The 21,613-nt window shown below is 41.3% G+C and overlaps 1 protein-coding gene across 2 annotated transcripts in view; it reads right to left on the reverse strand.

Moving 5' to 3' along the window:
- The window catches only part of nob1 (NIN1 (RPN12) binding protein 1 homolog), a 17,149-nt gene extending 3,668 nt beyond the window's left edge, over positions 1-13,481 (reverse strand). Inside the window, exons 1-8 of one of the 2 annotated variants that reach the window (XM_061875773.1) lie at positions 13,341-13,481; positions 7,633-7,765; positions 7,428-7,561; positions 7,287-7,358; positions 7,054-7,209; positions 6,815-6,967; positions 2,931-3,125; positions 2,741-2,838 (exon numbers count right to left, since the gene is read on the reverse strand). In XM_061875773.1, the coding sequence (XP_061731757.1) occupies positions 2,741-2,838; positions 2,931-3,125; positions 6,815-6,967; positions 7,054-7,209; positions 7,287-7,358; positions 7,428-7,561; positions 7,633-7,765; positions 13,341-13,409 (1,010 nt within the window). In that variant the 5' untranslated portion in view covers positions 13,410-13,481. Of the gene's footprint in view, positions 1-2,740; positions 2,839-2,930; positions 3,129-6,814; positions 6,968-7,053; positions 7,210-7,286; positions 7,359-7,427; positions 7,562-7,632; positions 7,766-13,340 lie in introns of both variants that reach the window. The other variant, XM_061875767.1, reaches the window with a different exon arrangement.
- Between the last annotated feature and the right edge of the window lie 8,132 nt (positions 13,482-21,613).

A 21,613-nucleotide genomic window follows, 5' to 3' on the forward strand; every position in this document is an offset into this window, starting at 1 on the left:
ATAAAACATTAGATGGCAGAACGCCAGCATTTTCAGTTTGGTCCGTGAAAGAAACCTGAGAGACTTCATGACTTGAATAAATAATTTGGTCTACGGGGTGTTTCCAAATTAGTTTTAAATATCTGAGCATCTTGATACTAAAAATATGCCACCATATTGTGGAAAAAGTGACAAAAAACAGGTCAATTGCCATGAATTGTGCGTTGAATTCAACACAGCACAGCATTTATTCATGTGACCCAATCCAAACCACCTTGCTTACTCATGGCGCCAAAAAAAAATGCAACCAACAACTAAAAGTCAACACAAATGTTCACACTAACCTCTTCACTGAACTTTGTGAATATTTTAAAAATGTCTTAGCGCCATAAAAAAAATAAAAATCAATTACACCCATTTAAATGCATGATGGGAAAAATACAAAACACCCCACACTTGTTTGCCATGTTTTAGCCGCTTGATTAAAAAACTTTAAGGAGGTCACGGAAAATAACAAGGTAGGAGTTGAACATTCATATACCCTTATTAACCAATGATGTTGATTATAGATGTCCGATAATATCGGAGTGCCGATATTATTGGCCGATAAATGCTTTAAAACGTAATATCGGAAATTATCGGTTTCAAAAAGTAAAATGGATGACTTTTTAAAACGCAGCTGTGTACAAAGACGTAGGGAGAAGTACAGAGCGCCGATAAACCTTAAAGGCACTGCCTTTGCGTGCCGGCTTTTCACACACACACACACACACACACACACACACACACACACACACACACACACACACAAGTGAATGGAATGCATACTTGGTCAACAGCCATGCAGGTCACACTGAAGGTGGCCGTATAAACAACTTTAACACAGTTACAAAACGCCGCCACACTGTGAACCTACATCAAACAAGAATGACAAACAAATTTCGGGAGAACATCCACACCGTAACACAACAAACAACAGAACAAATACCCAGGACCCCTTGCAGCACTAACTTCCAGGACGCTACAATATACACCCCCGCTACCCCCTAACCCCACCACCTCAACCTCCTCATGCTCTCTCAGGGAGAGCATGTCCCAAATTCCAACCTGCTGTTTTGAGGCATGTTAAAAAAAAATAATGCACTTTGTGACTTCAATAATAAATATGGCAGTCCCATGTTGGCATTTTCTTCCATAACTTCAGTTGATTTATTTTGGAAAACCTTGTTACATTGTTTAATGCATCCAGCGGGGCATCACAACAAAATTAGGCATAATAATGTGTTACTTCCACGACTGTATCGGTATCGGTTGATATCGGAATCGGTATTTAAGAGTTGGACAATATCGGAATATCGCCCAAAAAGCCATTATCGGCCATCTCTAATTTAAATGCATGAGATAGGCGCCAGCGCCCCCCGCGACCCCGAAAGGGAATAAGCGGTAGAAAATGGATGGATGGATGGATGAGAAAAATACAAAACACTTATCCATGTTTGCCACATTTTAGCTGCTTGATTACAAAACTTTAAGGAGGTCACGGAAGTAAACAAGGTAGGAGTTGAACTTCCAAATACTCTTAATATCCAATGATAATGTTAATTACATATCATTTATAATATAATACATGTACATATACATGTATAGGCTATACGTACATATTGTTACTTTACATGCAGTTGGCTTTCAAAGTTTGGACACCCCTGGTATAAACTATCTACTGTATGTTATTGAACAAGGAAGTAGCTTTTTCAATGAAGCCGAATGTGTTACGTGGAGCCCTACAATGTAGTTGTACTGTATTGTGCTTATTACACAGCAGATGTTTGATTGTGAGTAGTGAGTATTCCTCTTGGTTGTAGTTTTCATTACCAAATTTGGAGATGTTGAAATTGCCGTGTAAAATCGCTAATGCTAAAAGTAGCCTGTCTATGGCAAATCAAATGTAAATTAGCATCAAGCTAGCACTTTTTACAATTGTGCCTTTTCTACCAAGCTTTGTTAGTGTTAAAAATTGCAACTTTACAGAGCAGGAACTTGCCTGATTGTTTCCTGGAGCCCGTGTTTAGTCCGCAACGTCTTGTGCAACAAAGGTAGTGGAATTTGGTATTGTTAGGTTTCACGTGAATCGATACCCTGTAGTAACGACGCAATTCAGTACACATCCCTAATGATCACGACGTGGCGATAGTACTGACAGCTCTCATTTAAATCGTACATTGTTTATCGTGCAACCCTAGTTGTCAGCATCTGTACATAATGTTGTCATCACCTGCCATCAGTGTTTGAATGTGGTATTAGTGTCAAAGTGCTTTAATTTAACCTCTAAAGGCTTAGTGGCCACATGTGTGGACAGCACCTTTTAGCTCTTATTTCCAAAATTGTGTACACAACTGAATTGGGGCCTTATGGCCGCTTATGTGGACACATCTGCCATCTGGTGGTGTCAGAAGAGTATAACATACAATGGAATTTGGAAAAAAAAGTGTACAAATAAGAATTGGCGTGTCACTAAACATGAAGTACACGTTTGTGTACTTATGGACTAAGTACATCATATCAAAAGATGATTCTTATTTTTTATTGTAATTAGGGTCCAATAAGCCCAAATAGCATAGAAAAATAAAAAAGCATGTAAAAGAAAGGCGCCACACAAGTATAACCCATTTACCATTTACCTCCGGGAATGTAACCTCACAGCGCCTCTAGTGGCCAACAAGTGTAAATACAGCAGTGCTGTCTGACCACAGCAAGTACTCACTGGGCGCAGGCGTGACACCTCAGGATGAAATTCCTGGTCTGTGTGATCAACATTCCGTTGATGGACACAACATGAAGGCCCATCTGGATCAGAACGTTCTACGCGGTAAAAAATATATATTTTAAAAAAATAACGTCCACGAGTCACGTGCTTGTTTTGTGGCTATGGTTGCCAGGGTAACACGACTGACCTGCATGGCAAAGTCGGTGGTCACACATCCCACTCTGACCTCGGCCGCTTTTGTCCAATCAGAGGTGTCCATCTTCACCTGGTGGATGTTGCTGGGCGTGATCCAACCGCCTCCATCTTCATCCTCATCCTCGTCCTCTGGCTCGTTTTCTTTGTCCTCCTCTGATTGGTCCTCCTCCGAACCCCCACCGTCTTCCTTCTGTCACAACATCAAGTTAGCTTCATCCCAAAGACCAAACTACAGCGGAACTTCCATTTACGAACCCCTCAATTGATTCAAGTGTTGAAAAAATAACTAAGAATCGACCAAGCGGCCTTTGTACTAGAGCAAGTTTTAGTTGTGATGATAAAATATGCCAAAGCAGACTTATTTCACAGTGAAGAAGAGCGCTCTCTCCTAAGCGCACACACACGGCCCTTCTCTCCGCCCCCTTTGTTCTCCCTCCCGTCTGCTCCTTTCTCTTCAGCTTCCTCTTTAATGTAAGTAGATTTTTTTTAATGTTTATTATTGTGGCAATATAGTTCTTAAAGTTAAGGCTTTTTGTGATTTCTGATCACTTGTGAGGCCACCAAAGGGATTTCTGTGTGTGTGTGTTGGTTGAGCAGCCCATACAGAGGACAGCAATGTGTTTTGTTGTAATAAAGAGATAATTGATGTATCCACCCCCTTGTTATGCTACAGTACTGTATAGCAGGGGTTCTTAACCTTTTTGACTTCGGGGCCCAACTTTTCCTCTACAAAAAAGGGGCCTAAGGGTCTACTCAAATATTAACACTGAATTAGTAATGATACTCTTGATTTCAATCATATTCAAAAATATCTAGCCTACTTAAGTTTAAACCTTATTAAATTATTATAAAAGCATAAAAACTGATAAAAAATAAATTGCTATAATAAACAAATCCTAACTAAATTAAATAGTATACCTAAATGTTTGATTAACTATCAATAAAATTACAGCTTTACAACTTTAGTCATAATTTTTGCACTTAAACTTCTCTATGACGAGCTTCAGTCTTCTTGTTGAAGACTGTCATTACTGCCACAAGTGGTGGAAAAGTGTATTACAAGCAGTGTTAATTCTGTTGACTTTAAAAATGTTTGTCTTGGTTATTGTCAACAAACTACTTCCCCCTGACTAGAACAGGCCTTGCTGTGAATTTAGTTTTTGAGCTGCTCTACAATAACCGTACTAAAAGTGGTTTCAAGACATCCTTACGGATATGTTATCCTTTGAACTTCATATTTTGGTCAACAAAATTGACTCATTTTATTTTTATTTTTTTCTATTTTCTACCGCTTATTCCCTTTTGGGGTCGCGGGGGGCGCTGGCGCCTATCTCAGCTACAATCGGGCGGAAGGCGGGGTACACCCTGGACAAGTCGCCACCTCATCGCAGAGCCAACACAGACAGACAACTTTCACACTCACACTCACACACTAGGGCCAATTTAGTGTCACCAATCAACCTATCCCCAGGTGCATGTCTTTGGAGGTGGGAGGAAGCCGGAGTACCCGGAGGGAACCCACGCAGTCACGGGGAGAACATGCAAACTCCACACAGAAATTGAACCCAGGACTGCAGGACCTTCGTATTGTGAGGCAGACGCACTGACCCCTCTGCCACCGTGAAGCCGTAGACTAAAACTAAATCAAGTTGGATGTCTAAGATATACATCCATCCATTTTCTACCGATTGTCCCTTTCGGGGTTGCGGGGGGTGCTGGAGCCTATTCCAGCTGCTGTCTAAAATATCACAAACTAAAAGACATTTAGTTAGACTGTGACTAACTACATTAAAAACTGCTGTCAAAATTTACACAAATGAGATGAATAAGAAAAACATTTTTTAGTCAACAAAATTACATAGTTGAGAAACATTTTTGGCAGCCCTGTAGGGGGCGCCATGGTTAAGAAACGCCACTGTATATAACTTCAAAGTGTACAAACCTTTACTAGGGGGGCTAGAGGCTACAACCTTTAATTTATATTTACATTGTTTCACTTTACAAACTTTAGGCATGTGATTTGAACTTATGAAAAAGACTGAAAATAAGCCGGGGGTCTGGGGGCCGCAGGTCCTGGTTTTTCAGCAATTGAACATGCAAAAATTTGCAAAAAAAGCACCATTTAAAGATGTTTGTGTTTAAAGAATTTAAAATTGACCAACAGTTTACATAAATACATACCCTATTCATCCAAATGAATCACTACGTGTGTTTCAGCCACTATGTTATTTAGTCACTACAGTAATTACAACTAGTGTTGACATCCACAGGAACAACATTTAGCACCGAAACACAGCCGGTGTTTTTTTGTTGTGAAGCTTTAACACAGAGCGGTCAAGCGAACATGTTTCTCTACGTCAACCAGCAAGTTTTGGGATTGGAAAATTGTGATATTAAGTCAGCTCTTACCGGAGACTTCAGTGGATTATGGGACCTCCTGCAGCAGCTGTCAAAAAAGCAGCTGTGATCTTGGCTCCTCCATGGCTTCTCTCAGAGACTTTGGCGTTCACCGCAGCCATCCGACTTTCAGGTATGACTTTTCGGATCTCACTAAAATACTATTAACACAATAAGCAGGTAAGGGATTTTCCAGAATCATCCTAGTAAATTTGTCTAATTACATCTGAAACGCTACCACTGCCTCCGCCCGGAGCCGTCGCTTTTTTTAGTGCCTCACTCTAAATTTCCTCATCCACGAATCTTTCATCCTCGCTCAAATTAGTGGGGAAATAGTCGCTTTCTCGGTCCGGATAGCACTTGCTGCTGGAGGCCATGATTATAAACAATGTGAGTATGTGAGGATCCCTTCAACCCGTGACGTCACGCGCACATCGGCTGCTACTTCCGGTACAGGCAAGACTTTTTTTGTAGCGACCAAAAGTTGCAAACTTTATCGTCGATGTTCTCTACTAAATCCTTTCAGTAAAAATACGGCAATATCACGAAATGATCAAGTATGACACATAGAATGGACCTGCTATCCCCGTTTAAATAAGAAAATCTCATTTCAGTAGGCCTTTAATAATGTGAGCTTTACATGTTTATTTTGTGTTGTGTCGCGTGACATAAACGTTTGAGCAAAGTTGAGTTATTGATATATTGGTATTGCTTTGCACTATTTCGAGTGTTACTATATTGTGATTGCACTAAGCTCTGATTTACTGTAACAGTATCAGACTGTTTTTTACGTGTTTATTGAATTGAGGAAAAGTTACCCTCCACTATGTGATATAAATGTTGCTCTACATGTTATACCTTGCTGTTGTTAAAATATAAACAAAATACTACGTCACTGACTTTACCTCGGGGAAAATAATAAAACAGCTGTTTATTCATTTTGGGAGTGAACAGAGTTGTCAGAACGCTGGTTTGTAATCTATTAATAAAGTTCGGCTGACCTCTGTGACTGCTTTGTTGACATTCCCTTTAGCGCAGCGCCACCTAATGGATGCATAACGTAACCCCAGCCTCTACTGTAGCGTCTATTCTATGCGCCTTATAATGCGGCGCGCCTTATATATGAACAAAGTTTTAAAATGGGCCATTCATTGAAGGTGCGCCTTATAGTGCGGAAAATACGGTAATAATTTTTAATGGAAAAACAGTAGTTTTTAACCATTGGATTATCAAAAACTGTACTCATTTGTCAAAAACCAATAGTTGTCGGCAGGTATGGACAAATCAATATTTTAACACACGTAGGTAAAAAAACAACAAAGAACAACGGAATTAAAAAAAAAATATTTTTACAGAGATGAAAAAAGACAGATTTCCGACTATAGAAAAAAAAATCACATGCCTGCTATTTACGAAAGCCTGTTCAAGAACCTGTTAATTTTGTAAATTGAGGTTCCACTGTACCCAGCGTTCACCCACCAGTAAAGCCAGGAGGTCGTCAATAGGGGGCAGCGTTTCCCTCCAGAAGAGGAAGCTGTTGAAGTTGTCCTGGTCGCACGCGGACACGCAACACGGCGTGGGCACATTTGTCACTTCCTGTTTGTTGTCTGCTTCCGAAAGCTGCGATGGAGTCTAAAAGAGAACAGGAAAGGGCATGAGACACTTCCTGTCCCGACTAATTTGACACGACGACAACTGTTTTGTTATTAAAACTCCACCAGTAAACTCAGCAGGTCGCCCTCGATGTCCGGGAGAGATTGTCGCCAGAACTGGAACGTGTTAAACTCCTCCGACACCTGCTGGGAGTCACATGACGCGTCTGTGGATGAGTCACATGACCCTGCTTCGTCACTGGGACACCCGTGATTGGACTTCTGCAGGTCACACAGCAACGATGTTTGTTTGGGGGGGAAAAAGCAGCAAGACATGACTTCGGGAGACGACCTCTGACCTTTGAGGGGAAGTGGAATCCCGCCACGTTAATGGGCGTCTCTGGGTGGCGCTGCGTGCTGCTGACATGGACCTGAAGAAGAAGTAGTAGTAGTACAATAAGAAAGTAGCCAGATGACGTGTTTACATGGGAGACACAGACCTGGACTTGTGGTTCTGTCCTGAGGTTCTGCGTTCCGACGTGTTCCTGTTCCAGCTGGACGGTCAGCGCCAGCACTTTGATGTCTGTGGACGACAGACTGGGGTAGTCTCCCGTCTTTTTGGAAAACTCCGTCACTAGGCAACAACAAGGTCAGGCTTGGTCAGGGTCAATCAACAAGCCCCGCCCCCGCCTCGTGTGACCTTACCCAGTCTGACCACGTCCGCGCGGGGCTCTCTAAAGGTGAGCTGGTAGGGAAGGAAGGCCAAACTTCTCCTGGTGGGTTTGTCTCGGATCTCGTCCACCACGGCTTTCAGAGTGTAGATGTTCTTCCCAAAGTCCTATCATCATCATCACCATCACAGTGTGTCATACATTCATTTATTTGTGGCGGACCCCTCCCTCACAATACATTATAATGTCGCTTGTCATTCCAACTCCGTACAGTAGATGGCAATATAACTTCCTGAGTAAGACAGGCTTCATACACCACAGCTCACTGGGTTGAATTATGGAGCATCTGATCATTCATCTGGTGACATATTGAATCAGCGGTGTCCAAACTTTTGCCAAGGAAGGCTGCACACTGAAAAATCTAAGCATGTGAGGGCCGTTTTGATTTTTTTAATTTTCAAAACCAAAATATACATTTTTACCTTTAGGGCTCCCCTCAAGTTTGGTCCTGGAGACCAGCAAGGGTCTCAGTTATAAACATTTTTAAAATAATGTATATGTATTTTTGCATGCATGCATGTATATGTATATATACATACACACATATACACATACTATTTTTTTTTTTTTTTTTCCCTTGGCCTCAGTCTGCACCCCCACTCCAGGGCCTAGGCTAAGACCGATTTTTTAATTTTATTTTAATCTTCTATTTTTTTTTCTTCACCCCCCCCCTTGTTTACCTGTATGTCATCTTTTTTTGTAAGGGGCGCTGGAAGCCGGCAGACCCGTCAGCGATCCTGTTCCGTCTCCCTGTAATGTTTGTCTGATCTTGAATGGGATTGTGCTGAAAATTGTAATTTTCCTGACGGAATAAATAAAATACTATCTATCCATCTATCTATCTATCTATCTATCTATATATATATATATATATATATATATATATATCATTTTTTTATTATGATACTTTGTTTTATGCCCTTTTACTTATAGAAATCCCAGTTTCTTAAGAGAAAAACACAAAACATGCAATATTTCCCCATACAAATGTTTAAAGTGGATTATTTAATCTGAAGTACTTGGAGCCCTGAATAGGTCAACAATTCTAAACATTAATTTTTAGTTATGGTTTTTTGATCAATGTTCGTTATAAAAAAATCCCACAAATTTTTTTTTTTTTTTTTACTTCCAACGCTTAATATGTGGATTTGTGATTGTATGTGTACCACAAGGGCTCAGCGGTTTTTCTATATTCAAACACAGTGTTTCTGTTCAAAGTGTGTGGAGTGTTTCAGTGGCCAAACATATTTAATATACTTGTTAAATAAAACTTGTTTTTAATTTATACCTAGGCATACTACGCTACTGTATTTTAATGTTGGTCATTAGAGTACTTGGAGGGCCAAGTTTTTTTTCTGAGCTGGTACTTGGTGAAAAAAAGGTTGAAAAAAAAAAACACTGCTCTAAATTAACACTTAATATGCAATATTTCCCCCAACAAATATTTGATCTTAAGTAATTGAAACCTAAAATAGGTCAATAATTCATAACAGACTTTATTTCATTATTATTTTTTGAGTACTGACTTTTTTGAAAGAAAAGAAATAGCCTACATGGCAGCTTTGTGTTATTAGAGTCAACATGTGGGCCTACCGAGAATGTCCTAGTGGTTTGTGTTGTGGTTTGTGCAGCCCTTTGAGACACTAGTGATTTAGGGCTATATAAATGAACATTGATTGATTGATTGAACCTCAAAACTTTCTCTCATTACATTTCATCAGTATGTTCTTTTATTTCACTTTGTTTTGTTTATTTGTAATAGTATTTTTAGAATGTGGAGTGGGGAATTATGGCCCTCGGCCACACTTTGGGCACATCTGTATTAAATGTGCAATTACGTATAAATCGACAAACAAACGCACACCCGAGATGTCAGACATTTCTTAGGAAACACAAAAAAATCGCAAATGTTACATTTGGTTTGGTTTTGAGTTTATTTGGAACATGCATGCAGGGCTTATTCAATCCTAACCTTTTTCCATTACATATCAATTCCTAACACTTTTGTTCACATACAGATGTCAATTTATTAATCATGGTGGTTCTTTGTACTTAGTTCCTTAAATATGATCATTTTAGTTTGATGTACACTTAATTTATTCCATAATTTAATTCCACATACTGATATACTTAAGGTTTTGAGTGTTTTACGTGCATACCAATATTTTGAACTAACTTTTTCTTTCAGGTTATATTTCTCCTCTTTTCTTGAGAAGAAGTGTTGTATGTTCTTGAGTAGTTCTGTGCATAATTTTAACTGTTTGCAAATTCACTATCTCGTGGACTTGATATTTGTGATTCAAAAAATAAAGGATTTGAGTGTTCCCTATTTCCAACGTTATGTATTATTATAACTGATCTTTTTTGTAACAGGGTTACTGACTGAAGCGAACTCCTGTAATTAATTCCCCGTATTTCTGCACAATAACTCAGATATGGTAACACTAACGAGCAGTAAAGAATATGAAGTGATTTTTGGTCCAATACATACCGTATTTCCTTGAATTGCCCCCAGGTATATAGTATGCGACTTCCTTGAATTACTGCCGGGTCAAACTCGCTTTGCAAAATAATTAGCGCATGCTTAGTATTACCGCCGGGTCAAACTGGTGACTTCACGAGTGACACTTCCCCCTGTCATCATTTTCAAAAGGAGGAGGCTGATTTCAATCTTTTGAAATCGCATAGAGGGAAGAAGATTAAGAGCTATTCAGTAGGATTTCAAGTCCAAGCTATTGAATATGCTAAAAAGAACAGTAAGCAGCTATGTTTTATTAATATACCGTAGCTGCGTGTGTCAAATATGAGTCATTAAATGACTCCCGCCTCCTGGTGGTAGAGGGCGCTTGTGATCCTTCGTGCGACTACTAGGCTGCAGAAGAAGTGACAACGAGTGACGTGATATGTGCTGGGAACGGATTTGACGCGGGGGGTGCACTTTTAGGATGTAACACCACTACTCCTATGCTGGCTATGTAAACAACCAGGCTGAAATCAAGCACGATCCAGTCCTAAATACCCAGTGTATTATATATATATTTTTTAATTATTAAATCAACATAAAAATATACAAGATACACTTTCAATTAGTGCATCAACCCCCTCCCCCCAAAAAAAGACCTTCCTCCCCCATTCACACCCACTCACACAAAAAAGGGTTGTTTCTTTCTGCTAACAAAATTCTGCTTCCCACAACGTATATAGTACAGTCTGCAAGGTGTATTATTTATACAACACTTCATGGTGGCAGTGGTGGGATAAAGAGATCACCCACGGAGCAGAACGAGAGGGGGAGTTGTCCGAGGACAATTCTGTCGGCGCCCGCACGTGAGGAGACAAGCTAACTGATAGCAGCGGTCTGTTAGCAGTTTTCTGAACTAGACTTTCAATCGAAGCAGTTGGTAATAAAAGGAAGATATCCATCGAGACAGAGACACTTTTAAAATTGAAGAAAGATAAGAAAGACTTCTATAAACAAGTTATCGATGCTTTTGATCAAAAGGAGATGGCATGGACTTCATTTATGAGTAAAAGTAAGACCATAATAACGTTTTTTTTTATTAAATGTGCTTTTCATGATGGTATCCTTACATCTCACTCTATTTTTTACTGTATGCATTTGGTAAGTGCAGGAGTGAGAAGAGGTTTTAAAGGGGAAAATTATCACAATTTCAGAAGGGGTAAAACCAATCAGTTCCCAGTGGCTTATTATAATTTTCCAAGTTTTTTTCAAAATTTTACCCGTCCCGGAATATCCCTAAAAAAAAGCTTTAAAGTGCTTGATTTTCGCTATTTGCCTAAGCCACCGTCCATTTCCCTGTGACGCCACATAGCGATGCCACTACAAACAATGGCGAATAGCACAGCTAGATATAACGACATTAGCTCGGATTCAGACTCGGATTTCAGCGGTTTAAGCGATTCAACAGATTACGCATGTACTGAAACAGATGGTTGGAGTATGGAGGCAGATAGCGAAAAGGAAATTGAAGAAGAAACTGAAGCTATTAAGCGAATAGCTATTGACACTATTCGGCCATGTCTGTCTTAGCATCGCCGGTAAAATGTGCGGACCAAACGATCAGGACTTTCGCATAGACACTGGATCAACTTAAATCCCTCGATTGGTAAGTGTTTGTTTCGCATTAAATGTGGGTGGAAGGAAACGCTGGATGTAAATATAATTTCAAATGTACATACAGCTAGCCTAAATAGCATGTTAGCATCGATTAGCTGGCAGTCATGCCGCGACCAAATATATCTGATTAGCACATAAGTCCAAATCAACAACACTCACCTTTGTGATTTCGTTGACTTTATCGTTGGGAATGCATCTGCTTTGAGTGTCGCAGGATATCCATACATTCTTGTCATCTCTGTCGTAGCATCGCCGGTAAAAACCAAACGAGGGACTTTCGCATCTCTTGACACTGGAGCAACTTAAATCCGTCAAATGGTATTGGTTTGTTTGGCATTAAATGTGGGTGGAGGGAAAGGCTAGATGTAAATATAGCTACAAATGAGGCATAATGTTGCAATATGTACACACAGCTAGCTGTGTGCACACAGCATGCTGTGTTAATCAATGCACATTTTACGTAAATCAGCTTCAAAGCGTCAATGGCTATTCGCTCAATAAACTATATTTACATCCAGCGTTTCCTTCCACCCACATTTAATGCGAAACAAACACTTACCAATCGACGGATTTAAGTTGATCCAGTGTCATTGCGAAAGTCCTGATCGTTTGGTACGCGCATTTTACCGGCGATGCTAAGATAGACATGCATGGCTGAAAAGCGTCAATAGCTATTTGCTCCATAGCTATTGATGCATGTTAGCATTGATTAGCATGCTGTGCTAATCGATGCACATTCTACGTAAATCAACTTGAATCCGTCCCTGATGGTGTCGTTACACCCTCCGACAACACACCGACGAGGCATGATGTCTCCAAGGTATCGGACAATAGTCGAAAAAAACCCGGAAAATAACAGAGCTGATTTGACTCGATGCGTGTGATGTGGTAAGGAAAAATGGCGTTGAGTACCAATGTGACGTCACGTTCTGAGAGGGATAAACAGAAAGGCGTTTAATTCGCCAAAATTCACGAATTTAGAGTTCGGAAATCGGTTAAAAAAAATATATGGTCTTTTTCCTGCAACATCAAGGTATATATTGACGCTTACATAGGTCTGGTGATAATGTTCCCCTTTAAAATAATTTGCGCATGCTTACCTTTAGCGCATGCCTTTGGTAAGCGCCGGAGTGAGAAGAGTTTTTTTTTATTATTATTAACTAGCGCCCCGGCGGCAATTCAAGGAAATACGGTACTTGGCTTTATTCATTACTGATGCATTTCTTGCCACCTTAAGACTTTTTTTGAATTAATTATTTAAATACGACAATGACGTCATGTCGCATTGAGGAACCCGTCTACATATCGTTTTAACCGAATCCGAGCAGTTGTTGCGGTTTTCATTAAATGACTTCCTGGCGATAATCAATCGGGTAGTTTTAGTGTCATGAAGAGATTGTTGTGCAAACAAAACGAGGCTCGGAACGCGGGCCCTACTCACAAATGACCTAAATTCCGGTTATCGGTACAGAATGAATAGCCAACAGCCGGTGAGTTTATTGGATAAAGACTATTTTCCCGGTTCGACGGCAGCGGAATGTTACCTGGAGAGGTGCTCGCTTCAAAAAAGCTCCTGCGTCTGCGACAACATGCTCCACCAGGGGTTGCGCCATCTTGGATTAACGAGGAGCTGCGGAACGGACCAATCAGAAAAGACTTTACTGCCACAGTTGCTGTGGAGCGGCCATAAACATCTTATAAGTAGACACAGCATTGGCTGCTGTGACGCGAGAAATTCGGCCGCCATGTTGAAGTGGTGATGAGGAGCCGGCGAGCGGCCTAACCTGATAGTTGACTGTGATTGATTGATTGAAACTTTTATTAGTAGATTGCACAGTACAGTACATATTCCGTACAATTCACCACTAAATGGTAACACCCCAATAAGTTTTTCAACTTGTTTAAAGGCCTACTGAAATTAAGAGTTTCTTATTTAAACCGGACTACATCATCTGCAGATGATGATGTAGTCCTGATGGCTTCATCTGGCCGGGATCTTCAGCTCTCACTGGATCGGTTCGCAGCCAAGTGTGAAGCGACCGGAATGAGACTCAGCACCTCTAAGTCCGAGTCCATGGTTCTCGCCCGGAAAAGGGCGGAGTGCCATCTCCGGGTTGGGGAGGAGACCCTGCCCCAAGTGGAGGAGTTCAAGTACCTAGGAGTCTTGTTCACGAGTGGGGGAAGAGTGGATTGTGAGATCGACAGGCGGATCGGTGCGGCGTCTTCAGTAATGCGGACATTGTATCGATCCGTTGTGGTGAAGAAAGAGCTGAGCCGGAAGGCAAAGCTCTCAATTTACCCGTCGATCTACGTTCCCATCCTCACCTATGGTCATGAGCTTTGGGTTATGACCGAAAGGACAAGATCACGGGTACAAGCGGCCCAAATGAGTTTCCTCCGCCGGGTTGCGGGGCTCTCCCTTAGAGATAGGGTGAGAAGCTCTGCCATCCGGGAGGAACTCAAAGTAAAGCCGCTGCTCCTTCACATCGAGAGGAGCCAGATGGGGTGGTTCGGGCATCTGGTCAGGATGCCACCCGAACGCCTCCCTAGGGAGGTGTTTAGGGCACGTCCAACCGGTAGGAGGCCACGGGGAAGACCCAGGACACGTTGGGAAGACTATGTCTCCCGGCTGGCCTGGGAACGCCTCGGGATCCCCCGGGAAGACCTAGACGAAGTGGCTGGAGAGAGGGAAGTCTGGGTTTCCCTGCTTAGGCTGCTGCCCCCGCGACCCGACCTGGGATAAGCGGAAGATGATGGATGGATGGATGGATGGATGGATGGATATTTAAACGGGGATAGCAGGTCCATTCTATGTGTCATACCTGATCATTTCGCGATATTGCCATATTTTTGCTGAAAGGATTTAGTAGAGAACATCGACGATAACGTTCGCAACTTTTGGGCGCTAATAAAAAAGCCTTGCCTTTACCGGAAGTAGCAGACGATGTGCGCGTGACGTCACGGGTTATAAAGCTCCTCACATCCTCACATTGTTTACAATCATGGCCAGCAGCAGCCAGAGCTATTCGGACCGAGAAAGCGACAATTTCCCAATTAATTTGAGCGAGGATGAAAGATTCGTGGATGAGGAAATTTAGAGTGAAGGACTAGGAGAAAAAAAAAGGGTGATTGCAGTGGGAGCGATTCAGATGTTATTAGACACATTTACTAGGAGGGGTGTGGCCACCGATGTGTTGACGCCAGAGTCTCTGAGGGAAGTCATGGCAGCTGCAGCAGGACGGAAGCTCCGCTGATGTCTCTGGTAAGAGGCGACTTATTACCACAATTTTCTCACCGAAAACTGCCGGTTGACATGTAGTCGGGATCCATGTTCGCTTGACCGCTCTGATCCATAGTAAAGCTTCACCTTCGGGAATTTTAAGCAAGGAAACACCGGCTGTGTTTGTGTGGCTAAAGGCTAAAAGCTTCCCACCTCCATCTTTCTACTTTGACTTCTCCATTATTAATTGAACAAATTGCAAAAGATTCAGCAACACAGATGTCCAGAATACTATTTAATTTTGCGATTAAAGCAGACTACTTATAGCTTGGATCGGACTGGAAAATAATGTCCGCTACAACCAGTGACGTCAAACGCACGCGTCATCACAACACTTCGTGGGAAATTTAAAATTCCAATTCAGTAAACTAAAAAGGCCGTATTGGCATGTGTTGCAATGTTAATATTTCATCATTGATATATAAACTATCAGACTGTGTGGTCGGTAGTAGTAGGTTTCAGTAGGACTTTAAGGGGAGAATGTAATACAAAATATCAATACAAAGTGTCAAGACAGAATAAACTCTCTGTTGCTACAGCAACAGAGATACAGTCTATAGGTCCCTAAGATATCAATCAATCAATCAATCAATGTTTACTTATATAGCCCTAAATCACTAGTGTCTCAAAGGGCTGCACAAACCACCACGACATCCTCGGTAGGCCCACATAAGGGCAAGGAAAAGTAGTAAAACCTTAAAGTCACATCTTAAGTGCACAGGAAGCCAGTGCAGGTGAGCCAGTACAGGTGGCCGTATTAATGTTGCGGCTGCTATAGCAGTTATTATTATTATTAGTTTGACGAACATGCGTCTGAACCTCGAATTTTATAAGGTAATGATCGGACAATACTTTAGTATACGGGAGTATCGTAACTTTGGAAGCGGTGATCCCCTTGACAAGCACTAGGTCTATCGTATTACCGTTGCGATGCGTGGGTTCATTTATTATTTGTGTGAGACCACAGCTATCAATTATACTCTGGAGCGCTACGCACGGTGGGTCCGATGGAAGAAACTAGAGCTCAGAAATTATTATGCAGAAAGCTGGAACGCAAATGGCGCACGACTAAACTTGAGGTGCACCATCAAGCATTTAGTGATGGTTTAATAACTTATAAACGCATGCTTACCTTAGCTAAAGCTAATTATTACTCAAATCTCATCCACCGTAATAAAAACGATCCTAAATTTTTGTTTAGTACGGTAGCATCGCTAACCCAACAAGGGACTCCTTCCAGTAGCTCCACCCACTCAGCTGATGACTTTATGCAATTCTTTAGTAAGAAAATTGAAGTCATTAGAAAGGAGATTAAAGACAATGCGTCCCAGCTACAACGGGGTTCTATTAACACTGACACGATTGTATATACGGCGGATACTGCCCTCCAAAATAGTTTCTCTCCTTTTGAGGAAATAACATTAGAGGAATTGTTACAACGTGTAAATGGAATAAAACAAACAACATGTTTACTTGACCCTCTTCCTGGGAAACTGATCAAGGAGCTCTTTGTATTATTAGGTCCATCAGTGCTAAATATTATAAACTTATCACTTTCCTCGGGCACTGTTCCCCTAGCATTCAAAAAAGCGGTTATTCATCCTCTCCTTAAAAGACCTAACCTCGATCCTGACCTCATGGTAAACTACCGACCGGTGTCTCACCTTCCCTTCATTTCAAAAATCCTCGAAAAAATTGTTGCGGAGCAGTTAAATGAACACTTAGCGTCTAACAATCTATGTGAAACCTTTCAATCCGGTTTCAGGGCAAATCACTCGACGGAGACAGCCCTCGCAAAAATGACTAATGATCTATTGCTAACGATGGATTCTGATGCGTCATCTATGTTGCTGCTCCTCGATCTTAGCGCTGCTTTCGATACCGTCGATCATAATATTTTATTAGAACGTATCAAAACACGAATCGGTATGTCAGACTTAGCCCTGTCTTGGTTTAACTCTTATCTTACTGATAGGATGCAGTGTGTCTCCCATAACAATGTGACCTCGGACTACGTTAAGGTAACGTGTGGAGTTCCCCAGGGTTCGGTCCTTGGCCCTGCACTCTTCAGCATCTACATGCTGCCGCTAGGTGACATCATACGCAAATACGGTATTAGCTTTCACTGTTATGCTGATGACACCCAACTCTACATGCCCCTAAAGCTGACCAACACGCCGGATTGTAGTCAGCTGGAGGCGTGTCTTAATGAAATTAAACAATGGATGTCCGCTAACTTTTTGCAACTCAACGCCAAAAAAACGGAAATGCTGATTATCGGTCCTGCTAGACACCGAACTCTATTTAATGATACAACTCTAACATTTGACAACCAAACAATTAAACAAGGCGACACGGTAAAGAATCTGGGTATTATCTTCCACCCAACTCTCTCCTTTGAGGCACACATTAAAAGCGTTACTAAAACGGCCTTCTTTCATCTCCGTAATATCGCTAAAATTCGCTCCATTCTGTCCACTAAAGACGCTGAGATCATTATCCATGCGTTTGTTACGTCTCGCCTCGACTACTGTAACGTATTATTTTCGGGTCTCCCCATGTCTAGCATTAAAAGATTACAGTTGGTACAAAATGCGGCTGCTAGACTTTTGACAAGAACAAGAAAGTATAGATATCTAATGTATGTGGGATCTTAACCGAGGATGAAGTTGTGGCTTGTGCAGCCCTTTGAGACATTGTATTTAGGGCTATATAAATGAACATTGATTGATTCATACATTGTTTATGTAGGATATATGCATGTTTATATAACTTCATCAGGACAGATCCAGACTGGAGAAACTGATCAGACGGGCAGGTTCTACGATCGGAATAAAACTGGACTTACTGGTGAGGGTGGCAGAGAAGAAGACTGTGGAAAAACTAGTGAGCATCCTGGATGATGCCAGTCACCCTCTGCATACAGTTATCAGTAGCCAGAGGAGCCTGTTCAGTTCTAGACTGCTTCATCCCAAGTGCAGGACGTATAGACTCAAAAAGTCCTTTGTCCCACACGCCATTAGACTGTACATCTCCTCTCTGGGGTTAGAGGGGGTACTAGGATGACAGGGGATGCAAAACAATAACAGTGCAATACGTTTTCATAACATGGTCACTACTGCCTAGTTTCTTTTGTTATATTCTTATTTTACTGTTATATTCTTATTCTCATTGTTGCTTTTTATTGTTATTCTTATTGTAATATTTTTCAATTTTTTTTTCCCATTTATACCCCCATTATTTACTTTTTACTTTTTAAATTCGATCTAAATTCTGTACACTGGTACTGGAATTAAAATTTTCCTGAGGGAACTCTCCTGAAGGAATCAAAGTACTATCTATCTATCTATCTATCTATCTATCTATCTATCTATCTATCTATCTATCTATCTATCTCATGCTTGCCAACCTTGAGACCTCCGATTTCGGGAGGTAGGGGGTGGGGTGTGGGGTGGGGTTGGGGGCGTGGTTAAGAGGGTAAGAGTATATTTACAGCTAGAAGTATTTCATATATATAAGAAATACTTGACTTTCAGTGAAAAATGTATTCATTTTATTATATATATATATATATATATATATATATATATATATATCCATCCATTTTCTACCGCTTATTCCCTTTTGGGGTCGCGGGGGGCGCTGGCGCCTATCTCAAATATATATATATATATATATATAAATAAAATAATACTTGAATTTCAGTGTTCATTTATTTACACATATACACACACTCATCTACTCATTGTTGAGTTAAGGGTTGAATTTTCCCTCCTTGTTCTATTCTCTGTCACTATTTTTTTAACCATATGCATGTACAGTAGATGGCAGTATTGTCCTGTTTAAGATTGTCACAACATTGCTGTTTAAGGCAGACAAACTGCTTTATGGTAGACGAAAACGTGACTGCTGTTGTTGTGTGTTGTTGCCGCGCTGGGAGGACGTTATTGAAACTGCCTAACAATAAACCCGCATAAGAAACCAAGAACTCACCCTCAATCATTCTACAGTTATAACGTCATTGGGCAGGCACACTGTTTCTTTTGTGGGAAAGCGGACGTGAAAACAGGCTGTCGTCACTCAGGTCCGCATGGAGCTGGACGGGGCGTGACGTCCAGCTCCGCCTGAATTTCGGGAGATTTTCGGCGGGAGTCTCCCGGAAAATCCGGGAGGGTTGGCAAGTATGATCTATCTATCTATTTATCTATCTATCTATCTATCTATCTATCTATCCACCCACCCATCCATCCATCCATCCATCCATCCATCCATCTAATCATATTGTTTATTAAACTTAAAAATAGCTGACCGTTTTTTTCCCCCTTCTCTGGGATTATATTCCCAGTTTTGATCTCGGACGTCTGGTCATTTACAACAGTGGTTCTTAACCTTTTTTCAGTGATGTACCCCCTGTGAACATGTTTTTTAATTCAAGTACCCCCTAATCAGAGCAAAGCATTTTTGGTTGGAAAAAAAGAGATAAAGAAGTAAAATACAGCACTATGTCATCAGTTTCTGATTTATTAAATTGTATAACAGTGCAAAATATTGCTCATTTGTTGTGGTCTTTCTTGAACTATTTGGAAAAAAAGATATAAAAATAACTAAAAACTTGTTGGAACAAGTGATTCAATTATAAATAAGGATTTCGACACATAGAAGTAATCATCAACTTAAAGGCCTACTGAAATAAGATTTTCTTATTCAAACGGGAATAGCAGGTCCATTCTATGTGTCATACTTGATCATTTCGCGATATTGCCATATTTTTGCTGAAAGGATTTAGTAGTGTGTGAATGTGTGTGTGAATGGGTGAATGTGGAAATACTGTCAAAGCGCTTTGGGCTCCTTAAAAAGGGGTAGAAAAGCGCTATACAAGTACAACCCATTTACCATTTAGAGAACATCAACGATAAAGTTCATAACTTTTGGTGCTGATAAAAAAGCCTTGCCTTTACCGGAAGTCGCAGACGATGAAGTCACAAGTGTGAGGGCTCCTCACGTCCTCACATTGTTTTTAATGGGAGCCTCCAGCAGCAAGAGCTATTTGGAACGAGAAAACGACAATTTCCCCATTAATTTGAGCGAGGATGAAAGATTTGTGGATGATGATATTGATATCGAAGGACTAGAAAAAATAAAAATAATCAAGTTTAGAAAAAAAAGACGATTGCATTGGTACAAATTCAGATGTTTTTAGACACATTTACTAGGATAACTCTGGGAAATCCCTTATCTTTCTATTGTGTTGCTAGTGTTTTAGTGAGATTAAATAGTACCTGATAGTCGGAGGTGTGTGTCCACGGGTGTGTTGACGCCAGTCTCTGAGGGAAGTCAGCGGCAGCTGCATGGACGGCGCAAGCTCAGCTGATCTCTGTTAAGAGGCGACTTTTTCCCACAATTTTCTCACCGAAAACTGCCGGTTGACATGTAGTCGGGATCCATGTTCGCTTGACCGCTCTGATCCATAGTAAAGCTTCACCTCCGGGAATTTTAAACAAGGAATCTCCGTGTGTTTGTGTGGCTAAAGGCTAAAGCTTCTCAACTCTGTCTTTCTACTTTGACTTCTCCAATATTAATTGAACAAATTGCAAAAGATTCAGCAACACAGATGTCCAGAATACTGTTTAATTGCGCGATGAAAAGAGACGACTTTTAGCCGCAAATGGGGCTGGCTAATATGTCCTCTACAGTTCGTGACGTCACGCGCACGCATCGTCATTCCGCTACGTTTTCAACAAGAAACTCAGCGGGAAATTTAAAATTGCAATTTAGTAAACTAAAAAGGCCGTATTGGCATGTGTTGCAACGTTAATATTTCATCATTGATATATAAACTATCAGACTGCGTGGTCGCTAGTAGTGGGTTTCAGTAGGCCTTTAAAGTGCCCTCTCTGGGGATTGTAATATAGATCAATCACTCAATCAATGTTTATTTATATAGCCCCAAATCACAAATGCCTCAAAGAACTGCACAAATCATTACGACTACAACATCCTCGGAAGAACCCACAAAAGGGCAAGGAAAACTCACACCCAGTGGGCAGGGACAATTCACATCCAGTGGGACGCCAGTGACAATGCTGACTATGAGAAACCTTGGAGAGGACCTCAGATGTGGGCAACCCCCCCCCCCTCTAGGGGACCGAAAACAATGGATGTCGAGCTGGTCTAAAATGATACTGCGAAAGTTCAATCCATAGTGGCTCCAACACAGCCGCGAGAGATCAGTTCAAGCGGATCCAAGACAGCAGCGAGAGTCCCGTCCACAGGAGACCATATCAAGCGGAGGCGGATCAGCAGCGTAGAGATGTCCCCAACCGATACAGGCGAGCGGTCCATCCTGGGTCCCGACGAGCGGTCCATCCTGGGTCTCGACTCTGGACAGCCAGTACTTCATCCATGGTCATTGGACCGGACCCCCTCCACAAGGGAGGGGGGGACATAGGAGAAAGAAAAGAAGCGGCAGATCAACTGGTCTAAAAAGGAGGTCTATTTAAAGGCTAGAGTATACAGATGAGTTTTAAGGTGAGACTG

The sequence above is a fragment of the Nerophis ophidion genome, linkage group LG02, assembly GCF_033978795.1.
Source record: "Nerophis ophidion isolate RoL-2023_Sa linkage group LG02, RoL_Noph_v1.0, whole genome shotgun sequence".
NCBI classification, from domain to species: Eukaryota; Metazoa; Chordata; class Actinopteri; order Syngnathiformes; family Syngnathidae; genus Nerophis; species Nerophis ophidion.